The sequence below is a fragment of the Gallus gallus genome, chromosome 21 (assembly GCF_016699485.2).
Source record: "Gallus gallus isolate bGalGal1 chromosome 21, bGalGal1.mat.broiler.GRCg7b, whole genome shotgun sequence".
In the NCBI taxonomy this organism is placed as follows: Eukaryota; Metazoa; Chordata; class Aves; order Galliformes; family Phasianidae; genus Gallus; species Gallus gallus.
This window is the reverse complement of record NC_052552.1, coordinates 3,735,952-3,754,906: the sequence shown is the minus strand read 5'-3', so window position 1 is coordinate 3,754,906 and position 18,955 is coordinate 3,735,952. Positions and strand designations below refer to the sequence as shown.

At 45.7% G+C, this 18,955-nt stretch overlaps 1 protein-coding gene across 1 annotated transcript in view; it reads right to left on the bottom strand.

Moving 5' to 3' along the window:
- Positions 1-18,948, bottom strand: part of PEX14 (peroxisomal biogenesis factor 14) — a 72,344-nt gene extending 53,396 nt beyond the window's left edge. The window contains exons 1-2 of the mRNA XM_001234696.7: positions 18,897-18,948; positions 13,720-13,767 (exon numbers count right to left, since the gene is read on the bottom strand). Coding sequence (XP_001234697.3) covers positions 13,720-13,767; positions 18,897-18,932 — 84 coding nt within the window. The 5' untranslated portion in view covers positions 18,933-18,948. The remainder of the gene's footprint in view (positions 1-13,719; positions 13,768-18,896) is intronic.
- Positions 18,949-18,955: the final 7 nt, after the last annotated feature.

Genomic DNA, 18,955 nt, shown 5'->3' with positions numbered 1-18,955 from the left:
CTGCAACATATATAAAAGAGAAAAAAGGCGTCCCAGGTGGACATTTGTTTTACACTTAAAACAGCCAAGGAGCACATACACAAGTCAGTACACAAGTCAAACCCTTGCATTTTCTGCTGCAGAACATCTTCTTTACCATGACAAAAGTGGTGCTTTTCTTGCTCAGAGCTGGCATTCCATTTTCTAGTGTGATCCATCCACCAGCGTACAGCAAGTCAGCTGTAAGGGTACAACAAGAGCTATAGTCTCCCACACTTGTTATTTACTCCTGAGCAGTAAAACAAATGATACTTTTCTGCACAGACAGTCCTACCTTCCCCAGATGGAGACTGCCAAGAACTCCACTGGGGACAAAACAACTGTCTTTATCTTTCATCAGGTAAAGTTAATAGACCCATTTCAGGGAACATTTGCAGATCTCATCCCTTGAAAATAACATCTACTGAAGCACTGCTTCTCAAACTTTAGGCAGGCTTGTCTCCCTTTTGCACTCATCTATCCTGGTGGCTCATCCCACATTCCTCAGGCTGAAATGGCAGCAAGCTCCTTCAGGAAAATGAGAGTTACTGGAATAAATGCTAACTCTTCAAACTAGGAGAAACAGAACTCCTGATAGCAATTAAGAGTTGAAAGCTGTTTACTGGCTAGTAACTTGGTGACTTCCTTTGAAGCTCTTTGCATCCCTGTGGGGGTCATAACCTAACTTTGAGGAACACTACTTTAAGGAACTTAACTATAAAGAGGAGCAGGTGATGACATAGCACTGTTCCCCACCCCACATCTACATAAGAGGTGGCTTCAGCCCCTTTGCCTTTAGAAGCTCTGCCCTACAGTGATACAGACTCATGGGTGCTGAGATGATGCCCAAGATAAAGACCCAGCAGCATCATTGATAATGTAACCAATGCAGCAGTCAGCATTAATTATTCCAAACCACTACAGGCAAGGCCTGTGTCTCTTAAAACATCTGTCTCTCACTCTTCTGGTCTTTAATAAAATCACCCTCCCAGCTATAGGGTGTAACTGGAATTGTATGTACGCATGCGCATGCAAAAACATAAATGCATAAGGAGAGATTCAGGTCCTCATTAAAAAATGGCATAAATAAGAATTCACCAAGGAATTCTGCCAGAGTCTGATTTCCAGATCTGGTTTTGCTGCATTCTTGCCCACCGCCTGCAGAGTTCTGGGTGCCTCCCTATCCTTCTCCAGCTGTACTGTTCTCTTCAAATTCAGACTTCTTGCACCTATAATTACTAGGTACCCTGTGCCAGGCTCCTTTAATTAACCAACCCAACTCTTCTCCCTTTGGGATCAGACTAAGCTCTTTTTTATTAGTTCCATCATTTCAGTATCTAGGCCTAAGCAGGATAACTTACATCACTTTATGAGTGGGACTGTGGGGTACCAATGACCTCCAAAGCACCTGTCCTCTTCCCAGCAGAAAAGGCAAAGAAAGCCAGGCCGTGAGCCACGGGATATGGCACGAGGGGTTCCTGCAACACCTTTCAAACCTAATTACATCAGCAAAAATTGCACAGCTCTAAAACCTCAGGAAAACACCTGGCACAGGGGGTCCCTGGCAGGCCAGTTAGGTACTACTACAGCCCTGACAGTGCTTCAGTCCGAAGGAGAGCAGAGGCAAGAACAGAACAAGCCCCTTAGTTGCTATTTGGCTGGAACCAACCTTATGGTTTTCAGGGCTCCAAGAATGAGATGAGCATTCCTGGAGAGCGCTACTTCCACAAGCCTCCCTCTCCCCAGCTGATACTGCTGCACCAGCAGCTGGGATGCAGTCTGAATTACAGGTCCATGCAAAGCCCTGGAAGACAAGGATCCCCACCTTGCTCTTCATATTTAGCACTCCACCTTCCCATCTCCCAAGAGAACAGATAGATCAGAACCCAGATAACATCCAAACAGTTCTTCCTACCTGCCCTGCACGGAAGCAGACAGCCCTGCGACCTCCTGCAGGCAGTTTCTATAGCGTTTGGTGGGATTTTACCTCCAGCTGAGATATTCTTTGAAGCTATTTCCCCTCATTCGTAGTCAAACTGCAGCACACATGCAGAAGAGAAATGTCAAAATGCACACTGGCCTTTTCTGGACCTTGGGATGTTCTGCATGCATGTGCTCCTGCATGCGGAGGTAAGAGAACGGGAGGTCAAAAGCAGAATTGCTGCTGAACGCCCTGATTTCTCAGGCCAAGGCGGTCACTCCACTTGCACAGCTCGACTTCCCCAGAGAGTTTCTCAAGGAGAAACCAGCCATCGATCTTGGGACACACAACTTCCAGGACCGTTCCTTATCTCAGAACAGCTTCTGCCACGAATTCCTGCATGCGCTTTAATGTTTAAATTATTAAATGCATTAATGTATTTACATTATTCAAGTCTTATGTGCATTTTTCTAAGATAATTTATGTATAAGAGTTTGAATGTCCATGACTGTTAATGTCTACAACCCTTCCTGTTCATTATTGATTCTGGAAGGAAAAAAAAAGAAAGGCAGTGTTTTAATGCCTTATTTTTAATGTATTAAGAGTCTGAATAAGTGCATTCTCTTTTTTCTTTTGTAATTTCATAATTTAAGTAGTGCATTTATTAAACTGACACAGTATGAATTGTGGTGAAGTCTGGCACAGGTCCATGCTGCCAACGCAGCCCAACCGACCATCACGCTGCTCTGCAAATCAAGTACAAGCTCAGCCTGTACGCCAGCTTCTGCTCCCTACCTGAAATCAGAAGGGACGGAGGGTACAAAGAAGTCTTTGCAAAATACATTTGCTGTGCTATTTACATGGGTTTTCTCTCTAATTTCCATTTTCAAGCGGTGAAAGTTTCCATATGGTATTGATGAAGTGTTTTCACGCAAACTTGTTTTGTCAATGAGCTCTCACTGTACCTTTTAAGTCCAACAGCACTGAAGGTCTTCAAAAATCTACAGCAACTGTAATTTTGTCGTTTCTACACCACAACAGCGCACACCGTAATTTCGTTTCTCCCTAAAATTAAAGATGTGCCCCCTACTTTTATGTTCGCAGGCAGATTTCACACAGGAATCAGGTCACCTCCGCTGAGGAACAGCAGAAGTCTGTGAAGCAGAATGTAACAGCAATTCACCAGCAGCTGGCCACCCTGCATGCCACTTTGGGACAAAAATGCTATAGCAGGCAAGAGAATCTGGGGAAAAAAAGTCAGCTAACGCACAATGGAACTGCCTCCACTCACTCCACCCACACATAAGCGGAGCTGCATGGACATGCACTTTACATATAAATTATGCGTGAATGCTGTAGATGTTTATAGCCAAAAATACTACTTCCAAAGTCCGGCTTTTACTGCCAGGCAAACCCACCGGCAGCACAGCCTGCACGGAGCAACAGTGACACCCTTCGGCTCTCAGCCGACCCCGGCACCCTCCCGGCACGGCAGCCCCCGCTCCAGCACCTATCAGAGCAACCCATCAAGAAGCCGAGCTGCAGAGAGATAAAACTTGCTGTACGTAGGCACTGTATGTAATTGCGAGTGTGTGCATAAGTTTCACAGTACGTTCTGCATAATTACAGCCCTGCCTGGCACAGCTGCCAGTCTGAGCATGAACACACATGCACACACGTAATGTATGCACAATACCGTGCGTATGGACTTGGGAAAAGGCAGAGAACAGCGAAAGTTGCTGGCTGTTGTTTTAAGAGCTGACTCTGCCATTTCTAAGGTTAAGTTTGTGTTTTTTTGCTACTCATTACCATTCTTTAACTGTTACAATTTATATCAGCATATAATGTTAAATAATTACAGGGAGCGGAGCTCACTCTAGCGAGGATATAAACGCGCTGTGGGATTCTACAGATTTAAACAAATAACACTCACAGCAGGGGGTGAGCAGATGAATTAGCATTAATATCCTGCCTGGGAGATCCCAGTGCAGTGCTATGGCTTAAATACAGATCTTTTCTGTAACAGTCAATATGACAGCTACTAGCAATACGGCCCGGCACGCTCACTAGTCAATACAGCAGCTGCAGCTGAAGGAATGCCCTTGCAATAATCCATACGGCAGCCAGTTAAAATAAATAACTTCCCTTTAACAGTCTATACAGCAGCCAACTGCATTAAAACCTTCCCTTTTAAGGTCTATACAACAGTCAACTAAATGGAAAAACTGGCATCCTTCTTGGCAGCTTCAGAGGGAAGTCAGGCATCCAAGCGGGCAGGACTGAGCTCTCCTCATCTCCTCGTGCCATGCTGGGCGTCCCACGTAGCTGACTTTCCCAAGCATTACCTTCACTTTGAAAAATAAAGCCCAAAAGCTGTTTCTTTCCAGATGAGAATAACAACTGATGTAGACCACAGCTGGCCAGGAGCAGGCAGCGCACTGACCCGAGTTTCCTCAGGGCAATGGCAACAAGGCTTCTCCTAGCACTGCCACTGTGACAGAACTGCCCCATCCCTGCTGCAAGCAGAACCCCAAACTTGAACTCTCTGCCTTCCATCAGCCACTGGCGGTGGTTTTTATTCCCTAACCAGAAGCAACAGGCTGTGGTGGGCTAGGAGCCATGCGCTGTGCCACAGCACTCCATGCTGCAATAACAATGGCAAAAGATCGTCACATAAATCACGACAAGGAATGGCTGTAAAACATTCAAATCTGACAACTGAACTGCAGGAAAATCCATGACCACAGTGAATTCTGCCATGAGGCAGAACAGAGCTTCTATATCTGTGTAGAAACATACTGGTTTTGTAACCAGGGTCACATTCTGCTCTCGTGCACGCAGACCTCATACTGGTATCACGGTTCTTCTGTGATGGAGTGCCTACAGATGTTCACTGTGAGTTAAATGACTGCCAGAACAAAGCTGTAGAATTCCAGTACAACAGCACTTCTTGGGTTAAATTATAAAGAAAGCCACCAAACAAACATACAGCACTTAATATTGGGCTTATAATTTACAAATTGTTGTAAAAGCAGTGATAAATCACTAGGAAATAAAATATGTACATATTTTCACATTTTCCATACTGTCAAGAGATTTTATTGGTAGGGAGTTCTGCCACTAAAATACTACATTTGCTGGTTTCCTATAAAAGAAAGGAGATAGGCAACAATTTTGTTAGAAATCGGAACGACAAACAGGAACGGCATTTATTCTTTAAAACTCCACAAATTAAAAACATCTGTCTGCTTTCCTTTTGAGGAACCTGTCCCTTTGGGTATATATTAACAACAACAACAAAACAGAGGGATCTACAGTCCCACCAGATGGTTGGCACATGGACCCTTTGCAAGGAATTGCTCAAGAAAATGGATATTTTTTTTTCAGGTAACAGGAAAAAAAAGCTCTCTAAAACCTTTCCCATTGTCACTGCCTGATGTTATTTCATCTCAGACTTTAAGGGAAGAGTGGAGCTACAAACACATTACAGCTTACAGCCTCCCAAATTAAAAATAAGTACGCGCCACCCCTACCCAAGAAGTCATGGTTTGAAGCTTTGAACATCTTTTGCAAAACGACAGTTATTAAAAACAACAAACATGCACAACAGTGAGTCATCTGGTTTCCAACTTCTGAGTCAAAAGGGGCTGATTCCACACAAAGTGAAACCTGGCTCTCCGACTACTTGCATGTTTAACGATTTGTATCTCTGCACCACAGCTTCAGAACAGGATGTGGAAAAAAGAATGAAAAGGAGATGGGAGAAAGGGGAGGGGAGGGGAAGAGAAAGAACACTTCTTTACTGGTCCCAGTGTCATTGCAAATAAAGACCACGTCAAGATTTAAACCATAATAATGGAAAGGCTATAAAGGTCTCTGCGATAATGTTTCCTCTGATATTCCCTTTCATAAATGCTCTCTTTATGTTGCATGCTTTGCAATAATACATGTAATGTTTGTGAACTAGCCCCACTGGGGAAGCTGCATCATATGAAGCTTCACAGAACACTACATTAGAAGCAAGATAATTAATTTCCCTGTTCCCCAACCTCTGTCAGCTGCACCTATCTTCTTGAACAGAAAGCGGCCAACATGAGGAGACAAGTCATCTAAAGCAGCCTCCACATCTGTTTAGCTGGAAACAGATCTGGATGTACCAGCACGCGGACACGCAGTACAGAGTTACCTCTTCCAGCGCAATACCTTTCTGGGTTGGGCTAAAAGCCTCTTCCCAGATCTGACATGTATAAACAAGAGCCCTGAACCTCTTCACAGCTATGCCAATCGGATCAATAGCATTCTGAGTTTCCTCTTGGCAATGGAGGAGGGAAACATGAGTGCCAAGAGCATCTGAATAACAGATCCCTGCCAACGCAGCACTGTGAGCCTCCCCGTGGCGGTGCATAAATACACACACAGAGCAGTGGCTGCAACAGCGCTCTCATTTTGCACATGCAGACCAAGTCCCCATGCCTCTGCATGGCATGGGCTCTGCCTTGCAAGATGGAAGAACCACCAGCAGCCCCAGGCCTCTGTAAGCCTGGCAGAAGTAGAGAGAAGACAGCCTCCTCTGTAAGAATTCAGGATCAGAATGGAATCCCTTGAGGCCTTAGCAGTGAAAGTCCCAAGTGACCTGATACCACTACTCTGAGACACACCGGGTGCTCGGGTAGCTGACCACTGGAGTGAGAACTAAATCCATCTTTACAAGATTATGGCAACCCGATGTTGAGAAAAGGGCTGTCAAGAATATAGTGTCAAGGGGGAGAGGGGGGCTCATCTCAGTCTCGACTATAATTCTCAATCATCGCACAGAAAGTATTTATATCCTGTTGGCAGCGTGTGTAACCAATGCGACTCTTCGTGTCAGAGCTGTCAATTACAGCCCTGACTTATGAGGAAAGATTAAATGAGCTAAATATGTAGAGCTTGGCTAAGAGATCGGGATGGGGGTGGGGAAAGGAGAAATGATGTGATAACTGTCTGCAAACATCTGAAGGGTGCAGATGCTTAAGGAGGAAAGGAATCACTTGGGGTGGCACACACAACAAAGAGGAGAAGCGAGCTGGAAGGAAGGCAGAAAATTCTCACTGTACAGCAGGAAAGCTTCACTGGAGCAAGATGTGCTCAGCTGTGGAACTGTATCCCAATGAATAAACAACATCACTCAGGTCATTCAGAACACCTGGCAAAGCACTAGGAGCTGACAGCAGAGGACAATCCTGCTCTGACCAAAAGGTGTAAAACATTGTAAAAAAAGCAAGGCATACTGGGAGTGCGGCTGATGATATGAAGTTACCCCTCTTGCATCTCTCCAGCTGTAAAATCCTTTTACTAAAGAGCTATGCAGATTTGCAGTGCTACTTGTCCAGAAATGCGATTGTCAAAATAGCCATGGTGTGCTATGGGATCACAGCAGGAAAGAAGACACGGTTGGGACAATCAGGGAGAAGAGCTACACACAAACAAACAAAAGTATTCAGATGTTTGGAAGATTTTTAATTGAAGTGCCCCACAGACAAATATAGGAAAAGTCTCTAACAAGTTGCTTGGGAGCTCCCAATCTAAGAATTATACCAACTCTCTCGTTGTGCAGATCTCTCTTCTGAAGGAGTTGGCATCAGAAGTATCTGAGGGATGTATTCCTGCGCATCAAAGCTGGGGAAAGTTCTTTCAAGTTCTTGAATAATTCATTCTGCCTTTTGTGCCTCAGCTACCATGCTCAAACGTGACGAAGACGCAACATATCCCATGCTCTCAGGCAATACACAGACGCTGTATATATTGCAAATTTTTCTTACAGCATGATCTCTTAGGTAAAAGTAGAAGGAAGCCAAGAAATTAAGAAAGTTATCACGTGTAAGCAGTTATAATCTCATGAGAGTCACTAGCTGTCACAAGACTAACTCTTTTTGATTGCAGTAACAATGACACGGCATCTGGATAAGGGCAAAAGGAGTCCAACTGCTCAGTGGTATTAGAGGAGAGGAATTAAGAAACTCTGGCAACACTCTCCAGGTTAGGAATTTAATAACACGGAGTCAAGAGGCACTCTGAAGAACCAGTCTCCTACATAAAGTTATTTCAAGAAGCTAAAAAGGCCGACACTCCCGAGAAGTTCTTAAGCTGGCCTCTCCTCTCCCTAAGCAGAAAAAAACTGCGGGCAATTGCTGCCCTCTACAAGTTGTTCTGCACATAGCACATTATCCACACACATGGAGCTGAGATGGTATTATTATCTCACCTTGATCCCACAGCTCATCATCAGCAAAGCACACACGGTGCAAGCACCTCCTTGCTGTGTGCCACCACCTCTTAGAAATTAACAGGTCCCCTTTCCAGCAGCTGGGGCACAAAGCACTCCCTGTGTGAGCAAGCAGAGAGCTGGGCTGCCAACCTGCACGGAGCCACCAGCTGGCAGCAAAGCAGAGCACGGCCCATAAAGCGTTGCTCGTAGGTGTAGCACGTTTAGATCTCCAAAACATCAGGTGAGCATAAACAGAGGAATGAAATTCATTTTTCTCAAGGGTAAACATCGAGCAATGTTAAATATTTCCTAAGTGGGTGCCAGCATTTTTGCAGCATTACAACTATTTTAAAAACATCTTCAAAGTTTTCTGAGCAGTAATATTGGTTTGTCTGAAAAGGAGACGAGAACTGCTTTCAGAACTCTCTTCTGCACAAGTGCAAAAACCATAAGCTGCTAACTTACCACGCTGCCAGTGGAGAAAGCGAGCGTGCCTGCCTAGTTGTGCTGCCTCACCCACTGGCTCTAACTGGTCTCTTAACCAGTGAGCTCTTAGGGACAGGCAAAGCCATCGTTCCATTTTGTACAGTCTGATAAGGTCTTATCCTGCTTTGGCCTGTCATACTGCAAGTACTTACCTTTCACATGGTAGCGTGTAATTAATGCCACAGTAGAAATTATATCCCAAATTATTACACTTCGTCCTCTTTTAAAATTGGGATTCAAAAGAATTCCATGGAAACTTTCCCACTGACCTCAGACAGGCAATTTAACTTAATGCGACAGCATTCCTTGAACGATGCTCTGAACGTAAATTTGCATCTGCATGTTTTGCACATCTAATGTGTTTGTCTAAATCAACAGAGCAAAAGGAATTGACAGATTAAGGGAGTGCATTTTGCATGAACAACAGAAGAAGTTAACAAAGTCCCAGTTGTAAAAGACAAAAAAAGGCACAAACAACCTCAAACTTATCAAAAGGTCAAACGCACGAGAGGTCTGCTTAGTCAGTGCAAGAATTCTCTTTGCAGCAAACCAAAGAGTACTGCGTGAGGAAGTCGCACACCTCCAGCTCAGAGCTCCTGGTCCTGTAAAGCTGCAATCCGCACAGCAATCGCCCTGCACAGCCTGATGGAATTATTGTCCAACACCGGGAATCCACAGCAACACATTCAGGAGCTCCCCAAACAAACGGAAGCATTATCACACCATTAGGGTTACTGCCTGTGCAGGAGGTCACCAAGCTGATAGTCTCTCTCCCCCTCCTGCTGACAGTGCTAAATTACCCTGACTAATGTTTCGCTGGGGGCTATAAGTTAGTTGCCTACTGACTCTGGCTGTCTGGAAATCCCCTCCGGACAGATTTACTTTTAGAGAATTATTCAGTGTAGGCCACCACTCTGAACAAACCCATTGTGGCAAACAGAAAATTTGTACAGCAAACAGGTATAAATCTTGTGTTAAACAATAAAGGGTGGGAAAAAGGAGAGCAGAAGCATGCAAAGTATTGTCCCTCCTGAGCACTCCTGTCCCTCAGAGCATCCCTGAAAACAAAAATCCTTCTGAAAGAAATCTACAAATCTGGCCTTTAAACTTGAAAATAAAGCATAAGGACCACATAGAATCCCTACTGCAAGAGCGTGTTCCAGAAACCTCTGTATAAGTTTCCCATTGCAAACACCTCTCATGCCTTTATTTCAAAGAAAAAAAGGAAAAGAAAAAAATCACCACAATTTCTAGCAGAAGAGAATCTTCAAAAAGAAACCCCTTATTTTCCTGTAGGGTCTGACAGAGCAGTAAGACAGCATCCATTACTTCACAAGGAGAGGATATAGATTCGCCATATGTCCAATGATTTGTTCATCAAAAATGGATTGTGCATTCTCATTAGCACCAATGAGCTCTTCTACATCTTACAGCACAATTCTGTAACCTCTCCTCATCCCCCATTCGGTTCCCATGGTTAAAGACAACAAATTCTACACTAATTGCCATAGAAGCAGCAGTACTTCCCATCACCTTGTACTTTTGACAGCCTGTAAAAACAGGAATAAGATGTCCACGTTTCAGTGCTAACTACTAGCACCTGCAGTAAGAAACAGAAAGGAACAGCACATGCTAACAGTAAAAGAAGAAAATTTAAATGATTCCGCAGAGGTGGATGCTCTTTGCACCACAGTCCTGCAGTTTACTAACTCAGTAACAAACCAAGCCAGTGATTTACAATCACAAGGAATATTTTATATTTGCAACTAGTACTTCTTACAGCATCAGCAAGAAGAATGAGCATATTTCATGGTAGGAAAAAATAAAAACTAAAATTAAGCAGCACGTGGGAAGACCTCACTTATAAGCTCTGCTCCCTTTGGATTTCCTTACAACCCAGGCTCCTGTTAGGGGCTCTCACAAGCATTGCCTTCATAGCTGTCATTTAGACTGAAGCAGATTGGGCAAAAAGCAAACGCCAACAGCAAACATATTCAGCTACTGAAAGCATATCTAAAGCAGCACAGAATGTTTAAAGAGCTGCAAGACTGCTGGGGACAGTCAAAACAAGCAAAAAAGAAGCAGAAAAGAGTAAGTCATTACAGTAAAGAGAGAAATGAGATCAGGAGAATGAAGATTCAAGACGAAAAGGCAATTTCCTAGTGTTCTAATGTCAAAGGAAGTGGCTTTGTCTTATATAGTTATGTATTTTACACATCCCAGGACCTTGCTTTGAGCAGCTGCAACAAGACAACTCTATTCCAATCCCACAAGCGCCCAGAGGATTATCAGAGGTGGCTGCACGTACAAAAGCTGGGGGAAGCCAAAGGGATGCAGCAATGTTCACTGAGAAGCTGGACTCAAGGAGAAGCTGATCCTGCACTGACGATGACAAACGTGGCTGTAAACAGCAGCGGAGCGAGATGCTGACACTCTGCTAACACAAGGTTACACTTCCCACTATGGAGCTACACGGCAGATTTTAATGGGCCAAGACCGACAGCTAGGGAAATGAGTGTCCGCTCTCTACTGCAAAAATTATAGCTCTTCCCATCCCCCTCCAACTCATTCTCCACTGTCAGTACTGTAACACAATGACCTCTCATTAGGGGGTATTTTTCAGTTGGGACAGTTTATTGTAAGGACACTGGATAACTCAGGGGATTAATGGCACAGATGTGGAGCCCCTTATCTCCAGTTTGGTAGTTCAGAACAGCACGTGCCGTGAGTGAGCTGCAAGAAGAGTCATGCAATAGCAGTTAGGAGTGTGACATGAGTCTGCGGGGCTCCATTCCGAAGGCCTCAGTAACGTGATAAACCTTAGTGTCAGACAGCATCTGGTTGCAGGATCTTGGAGAATACAGACATCTTCTTGTAAATTACTGGGATCCATTGCTTTCCCTGAGTTCCCCTTGAAAGCTGCAGGCTAACACAGTACATGGAAGACAGTGCCACCAGGCACAGAGCAGAAGGTATTTAGTACTGTGCAGGATGCAGCACTCATTAAAATCACAAATGCAATACAAAACCAGCTTGAGCCCATCATGACATCTGCTGACACAGCACAAGATGCTCCAATTCCATTGCACACCATTAATACATCCAACACACATCTCAGCCCTCGGAAACGCCAGCCCTTTCAGCTACCAGTTAAGTCAATAAAGGCAACAGGGGGACAGAACAGAATTTGGTCATGAGATTCTTTTCTCCCTCCTGTAAACTCTGTAAGAGCCTTAAAACATATTCTTCCTCAACAGTTTCACACCAGATCTGAAGTCAGCAACAATTTGCCTGAGCTCACGGCTTTCCCATACGGAGCCATTTGTTGGACTCATGCCATGGTTTGTTCTGTTGTTTCCGTAAACACTTTTATGACACGATGCCATGGGCCTACAAGGCCGCCTTACAGACCCAGAGCTGCTGCACACGTTAGAAGGCAGCGTGCACGATCCTGGCTGCAGAGAAGCCACAGCAGTGCGGTGGAACTCGGGTCATCTGGCTGACAGAACTGCACCACTCCTTTAATAAGGCTTCTACAGATACCCAGCTGGAAACAATAACGGCTCTGAAGTGAACGTGACAGAGGCTGTGAGAGCTTAATATAAAAGACAAATAATGAAAAAAGAAGGAGAAAGGCTCTTCTTTTCAAAGGGCCCTAATTAGCTCACATGCAAGACTCGCCATTATGAGACTATAGTTTACTTTGGAGTTCTTTACATTCATAAATATTTGTACACATGTACAAATACATATCCACACAAAGATAAACAGCTGCCATGTGCTTCCTCTGAGCAATTCTTCAGGTGCATATAGAGTAAGGAATTAATTAAATCAAAGGTAATGTTAGAATCTGCCTTGAGAAGAGAAAGCACCATTGACCAGCACAAGCTGTGATGATGTGCTGCCAGCTATAGGCTCCATACAGGAGGGAAAAAGGAAAAAACACCAAATCCATCACAAAGCTGGTGTGTTATCTTTGTCAGTAATGACCCTGGATAATCTCACATACAGATGTCTATGCAATCAAGAGATTGCACAGTATTACTAGGGTAGGGAGATTTTCAATGCAGAGTTTAATAGAATTCTTTAGCAGCCCTCTCGTTAGATGTATTTTACTGATCCTTCCCACTTCACAGTCTTTACTCACACCTCTCTCCTATAAAAATTAACTCCCAGGTTCTCTAGATAAGAGTTACAAAATAAAAACATTTTGCCATGACCTGCACTACACCATTACGGAAAGTACTTGAGCCTAATCACCACAGACAGCCCATAAGCAACAAAGGAAAGCCAAAGAAGAAACTCAGTGAGACAGACAGTATGCTTAGGACAATGAGAAGGGTTAAGACTCCTGCAAAGTTATAGAGGGCTGAAGAGGAAGGGGGAAAAAAGAAAAAGAAGGTTGTAAAAGGGATGGCTGCAGCTCAGGAGGCTGATGTCTCACTTTCCGGGCTGCGTCACCATAAAGACAAAACAGGGTTCTCTTCATTCTCCTCATAGAAAAAATAAATCCCCGAGCCCTTTTCAAACCAGGTCTGGAGTCAGAGCACTGAATCACACGCACTGCCAGCTGCCAAACATTTCTAAGCTAACTGAGTGTATCTGAAAGTAAAGACAGCTCGAGTGAGGCACTGAGCAGCAGAAGTTAATAATAACAATAATAAGACAATAATCCAAAGAGTATCTGCTCAAATTATGCTGCAGTTTCTTCTTCTTCAGACTCCCTATTAAATAAGCAGTACTCAGGAGCACACGTTGCACACACTTAGTACAGGTGGCCCCTGCATGGTGCTGGCTCTGTGCTCAGATAAACTCAGAGGCCTAGGTGAGCCATGTCTAACCCATGGGAAAGGCAGGAGGTCATGGCCACAGGTCAGAACTCAAAGGTCAGCAGCACAGCAATGTTAGGCAGTTTATATCTTTGTGACAAACAGCCAACTCCTCTTTCAATCTCCTCAAAAGTCATTATTCAAAATGACGTCGCAAAGAACAACTCTTATATTATATTATTAGCAAGAAATTGCGTGCTGCTGCTAGAATTACTTACCAGAGGCTCCCGAGATGCTGCATTTTCAGTCGCAGGGCTGGAGCCGGCCTGAAAAGCAAAAAGAAGAGCGAGGTTACATCGCCACCCGATGGACACAATTAGAAGTGCTTGTCCGTTCGGGCTGCCCGTTGTACGTGCGGGATTTGGGCACACACGTGTTTCTGCTATTAGCAGAAGTTCAGTGATGAACTGAAGACCAAAAGGCTTGGGTCACAAAGAAAATTAGTTCCAGCAGTCGTCATTTAAACAGAACCCTGCAGATGGGCAGAGCTTGCTCTAGGGAGCCAGACAGGACTGAGATTGGTTTCCAAGGGACCCAGTACGTCCTTAACATCTGCAAAGGTTTTTGAGATGATCAAAGCACTGGACAGAAGCAGCCCAAAGAAGTGGATGCAAAGGTACTTTGCTCTAATTCTGTGGTTCTTTTTCCTCCTCTACAGACCTAAACCTGACACTGAGCATCCCCCATTTTCATTGCCAGTAACGCACCCTTTGTTTTCTGCACAATTCCTCTACAGATTTCAAAGCAATGATGATTTAAGTATAGCCCACAGCACCTGAGCAACACCACTGCCATCCTTTATCCCACACAGAGCTCAGATGGGTGGGCTTAGGGCAGATGCTGAGCACCTCACCTTGTACACTGGGGAAGGGTGGTACACAGCAGGAAAAGGGAAGCTATGGGATGTAGGCAGGACAGCAAGCCTAAGGCTGGATTACACCTAGAATTCAGGAGCTTCCACTCTGCAGGCATAACAAATGCAAACTTTGATCACTGCACAACCACCATGTACCAGCTCTCCCAAGGTACAGACACTTCATTTCGGCATAAAAATCTTCTCTCTGTCAACCACCTACTTTCTAATGGCATTCATGTGTGTTCAGGTGGGCTAAGCTACATTGCCTTCACTGTGTTTTTTTCCTAAGGGAAACTCTCACGTACTGGTTGCCTCAATGGTTTAAAAATATATATATTAATGGTAATTAAGACACATTTTGAGGCTCACTTAGAGAAAGGAGATCCTATTCAGGGAGTATAGTGAAAGCTAAAACTATCTAGTGATGCCACAAAGTCCTTAAGTGACTTCTTGACCTCCAACTACATGCACTTTTATGCAATACATCACACCTTCAAAGCAGCTCAAGTCTCTTTTTTTCCCCCCACCTAAACAACACCCAAAAATATACAGAAATAAGTATTTGCCACAAGAGGGTGCCAGTAACACAAATATATCCAACTTGGCTGCTTGCAGACCCACGTGCATGGTCCACAGGCCCAGCCAGCTCTCACAGCAAGGCAGTGATCTCTGGAGGCTCTGGCTGTTGCCCTGTGCAGCCACCTCCAGTTTTGTTTTGCCCACTGTTTATCTCCTAACATTTCAGGCACTATCAGCTCATCTCAATGACTGCAAATACCAGTTTCCACACCACACCTGAATCATGCTGACCGGTGTGGTGGAGGCAATGCCACGCGGCTGTAAGAAAAGGGCACTTCTCCCTTCAAGTTTGTTGCTGACCTCCTATCTCCATACACAACAGTGTAGGACCTGCTGTCAGGGACCGAAGCGTTGAGACAAGGCAGACAGTACAGCTGAATGCTTCAAAAAGGTACCTGCAGTTACTTCCACTGAACTATTCCATCAAGACACGGAAACTGCCCAAAGAGCATCTGGAATGAAGCCCAGGTTAATGTGGGAAAATATGTATTATGTGGGCAGGTCAGAGTTCTGAAAGCACATACTCAAAAATTCTGATGTGCTTGTAAACAGCCTGATGACATATTTGATTAGCTGGATAATTCATAGTATTTTGATTGTATTGTCCAAGGCTACCAGCAGTTTAAATGAGATCTGCATTTCCTTCCAGCAATATCTCTGCACACAAGGCACAGTGACAGTGAAGGAACTGATGTCCTAAGGCAGAGCACAGCAACCCTCTGGTACATGGGAGCTCTGAGAAGTCAGGGAGGAATCCATCCTTTCAATGTGATGGCTGTTCAATAGCCTGTGTTTAACAAAGCAATGGCCATCACAGCCCAGAGACCAAAAATCCCATACCATAAACCATCCTTTAAGATGCATACAGCAGAAAATTCCAAGGCTAAAGACTCCAGAACTTGAGGCAAGAGGGGAGGAAAATTCACCTACGCATTGACTAGTGATGCAACTAGAGAAGTGAATCTCTGGAGCAAGAAATCAGGCATCCTTCAACACCTTTGAAATTTAATTATTTCCCTACATGAAAGCAAAACACAGCTAGATGGCAGACTGGGCCCAAAGTGGGTACAGTGAAGCTCTAGAAAGAAAACAAGATTTGAGCCTGCGCTGCTGCTGGCTGAGCCAACCACACTCTCCAATATACAGTCCAAGTTCTCAGCATCAAAGAAATCCTGATAGCCCAGAGAGGCCAGAAATCGGTTACGCTGTTCACAGCCCACACCATCTTCTTGATCACCCCTCACTTTCAGGGGGCTCTTCTGTGTTTTTTCTTTGTTTTGCTGTTTTATTAAGCAAATACATTACTAAAAAGCCCAAGGAATATGATATCTAAACAAAATAAATTATTTAAACTCTGTAGCAGAAACGTTTATTGCCTTTAGAGCATAATCCTATCCATGTCAATGATTTCATCTGAGCTACAACACCACTCTCTGCAATGCTTGAGGCAATACATTAATTCATGAGAATGAGACAAACTAGACAAAACAGACAGTAAGGCAAAAGATATCTGACGCTCCCTTTGCAGCATCTAAACTAACTAGATTTGTAATAGCAGATGATAGGATCCAAACATAAGCATGTTAAGCAAGACAGTTCTACCACTCACAGGCTCGTGTTGAATGTTTGGCTACAAATAAACAAACATAATCAGGGGTAGAAAATAAATATATTTTTGAAGTTCTTTACATGTTTAGCGTGTTATAAGGACAACCTCTTACATGCATTGGTACCAGTGTCAAAACTGCAGTGGCTGCATATCATGAGTGGTATTCATATTCTGGTACAAAATAGAAAGATAAAAAGCTTTATTGCAAAACAGCCTCCTTAAGAAATCATCTACTGTTCTACATATCCTTTAATTGCAGATTGCAGCCCTTGTTTCTGGCCAAACCTGCTGGTTTCTCTCCAATCTCACCCAAGCTAACCAGATTTGAGGGCACTGAACACCCCCCAGCTGCAGTTCTGGAGGAAGACATGCAACCAATGTCAAAGCGATGGGGGAGGAGAGCAGGCACCAACAGCCTTGGACAGAACAACCCTTCCATCCCATGCTAACACAACATGGGGAAGGAGGAACTTGAGTACACAAACAGGGCTGCTCCTGATGCGTGGAGTATGGCTATTCTGAAGCTGAAACCACCGGTACCTCCTGTACCCGAACCAGGCACAACACCAAAGGAGCCCTACAAACTGTATCTGCCATAAGGAGGTCATGACAGGCCATAAGGCACAGGGGGCACAAATGATGCGCTGTTGCTTTTGTATACAATGTTACGGAAGCCAGCAGAGGAACAGTAAGGTGACCATTTTCTCCTCTAGTGGCTTAGAACCCACTCCCCCTTCACAAGGACCAGACACAGCAGTTTCTCTGTGGCAAAAAGTTACTTTCCAACAGCCTGCATCCAAAATGCAAACATCAAGCCTTCTTTTGAGGCAAAGCAATACTAAAGAAGTATAAAACAGAGATTCAAAGGGCGCAATGAGAGTACGTGATATCCTGGGAACCCAAATGTTTCTCAGGCAATCGCATTTACCAATTAAGCAGACTTCTTTATCAGAAACCTGCAGACAGCTGCCTCAGAGACTGCCCAGTGGCTTACAGATCAGTCTGAGGCTGTTTCAGGTTTCCTCCTGTTGACAGCGTTCACCCAGAGCAGAGGAACAGATTGCTGTGCCTGCACCTCAAGCTGCTACTGATGAAAGCACGTGGGCAGTGCAGAACTGCTCAGCAAGCCGACCAGCAGCTTGATAACAGGGCCTTTCACAGCCTGGGGGCTCACAGTCAGTCAGAGCACAGCCTTTATGGAATTTATCTCTATCTCCATTTAGTTCAGCAATGCTCCCCACCAACTTAGCTTCTTCAGTACAAAATAAAAGTGCCAAGAGAAAGGTGTGTGGTGATTCAGTCAAACGAGAACAGATGTGAATGACTGCGCAGAAAAGCGAAGCAGACTTTGCTGTTCTCCTCCCTGTTCCTCTCACAGCCAGAGCCTTCACCTGCAAGAAAAGGCCTTACTGCAACCGCCTCAAGGATGGTTTTACAGCCTTCACGTGGCACTGCACAGCACTCCATCAGAGGCAGCAGTGCCAGGTCCCTGCACCTGGGCTCGGTTGGCGGTGTGGTGACACAGGGGTTACGCTGCACTCTCATTCCCTGTCCATAGCACAGCCTTTGGAGGTCCCCTGCAGCCCAAACACAGCTGGCTGGAAACCCACCATGAGTGCAACTCCACCGTGCTGCAATCTTCTCCTCTGCCTCCCCCATTCGCTTCAGGGCCCAACTTATGAAACCCCAGTGATTCCAGTGCCTGCCCTGAGCACACAGTCACGCCAGCACGCCCGTGCTTCTCCCCACACCCCACACTCACTCGTGGGCAGCGTTTGCATCGTGCCTGTCATTGCTGTGCCCTTTGGTGCCATTGCTTCAAGGATCTTTCTCCCTGGCTGTTGCAAGGCAGAATCACTTCGTCTACCTGACGTGCAAACCCACCTGACGCGCACGCTGCCTCGCCTCTCTCTGCCCGGGCTCTGCGTTGGTTTGTTCCGACTTTTTCCCCCCCCATCCGACTGCTTTACTCCCCCCCACACACACACACACAGAGCGCCCCGAGGCCCGGGCAGCCGCTCCCACGCGGGAACCTCCACCCCCTCCGCCCCTCGAGGCTGCGCTTCCCGCAGAGCTCCGCGCCTCAGCGGCTCCGGGAGCGACCGCCGGTGGCCGTTGTGAGGGGGAGCGGCGCGCGGGCGGCGGTTGGCGCTGAGGCCGCGCGCGGGGGGCGGGAGCGCAGAGGGCCGGCGCGAGCCCCGGCTCACGAGGAGGCGCCGGGGACGGCAGGGGGAGCCGAGGCCCGCGGCCCGCAGCCCTCCCCTCGACCGCTCCCCCGCGGAGGTGGCGGCGCCCCGGCCCTGCCCGCCCCGCCGCCCGAGCGGAGCGTGCAGAGCGCCGGCCCCGCGTACCTGGCTGGGCTGCTCCGCTTGCTCCGAGGAGGCCATCTTCCCAGGCCCGGCTAATCCAT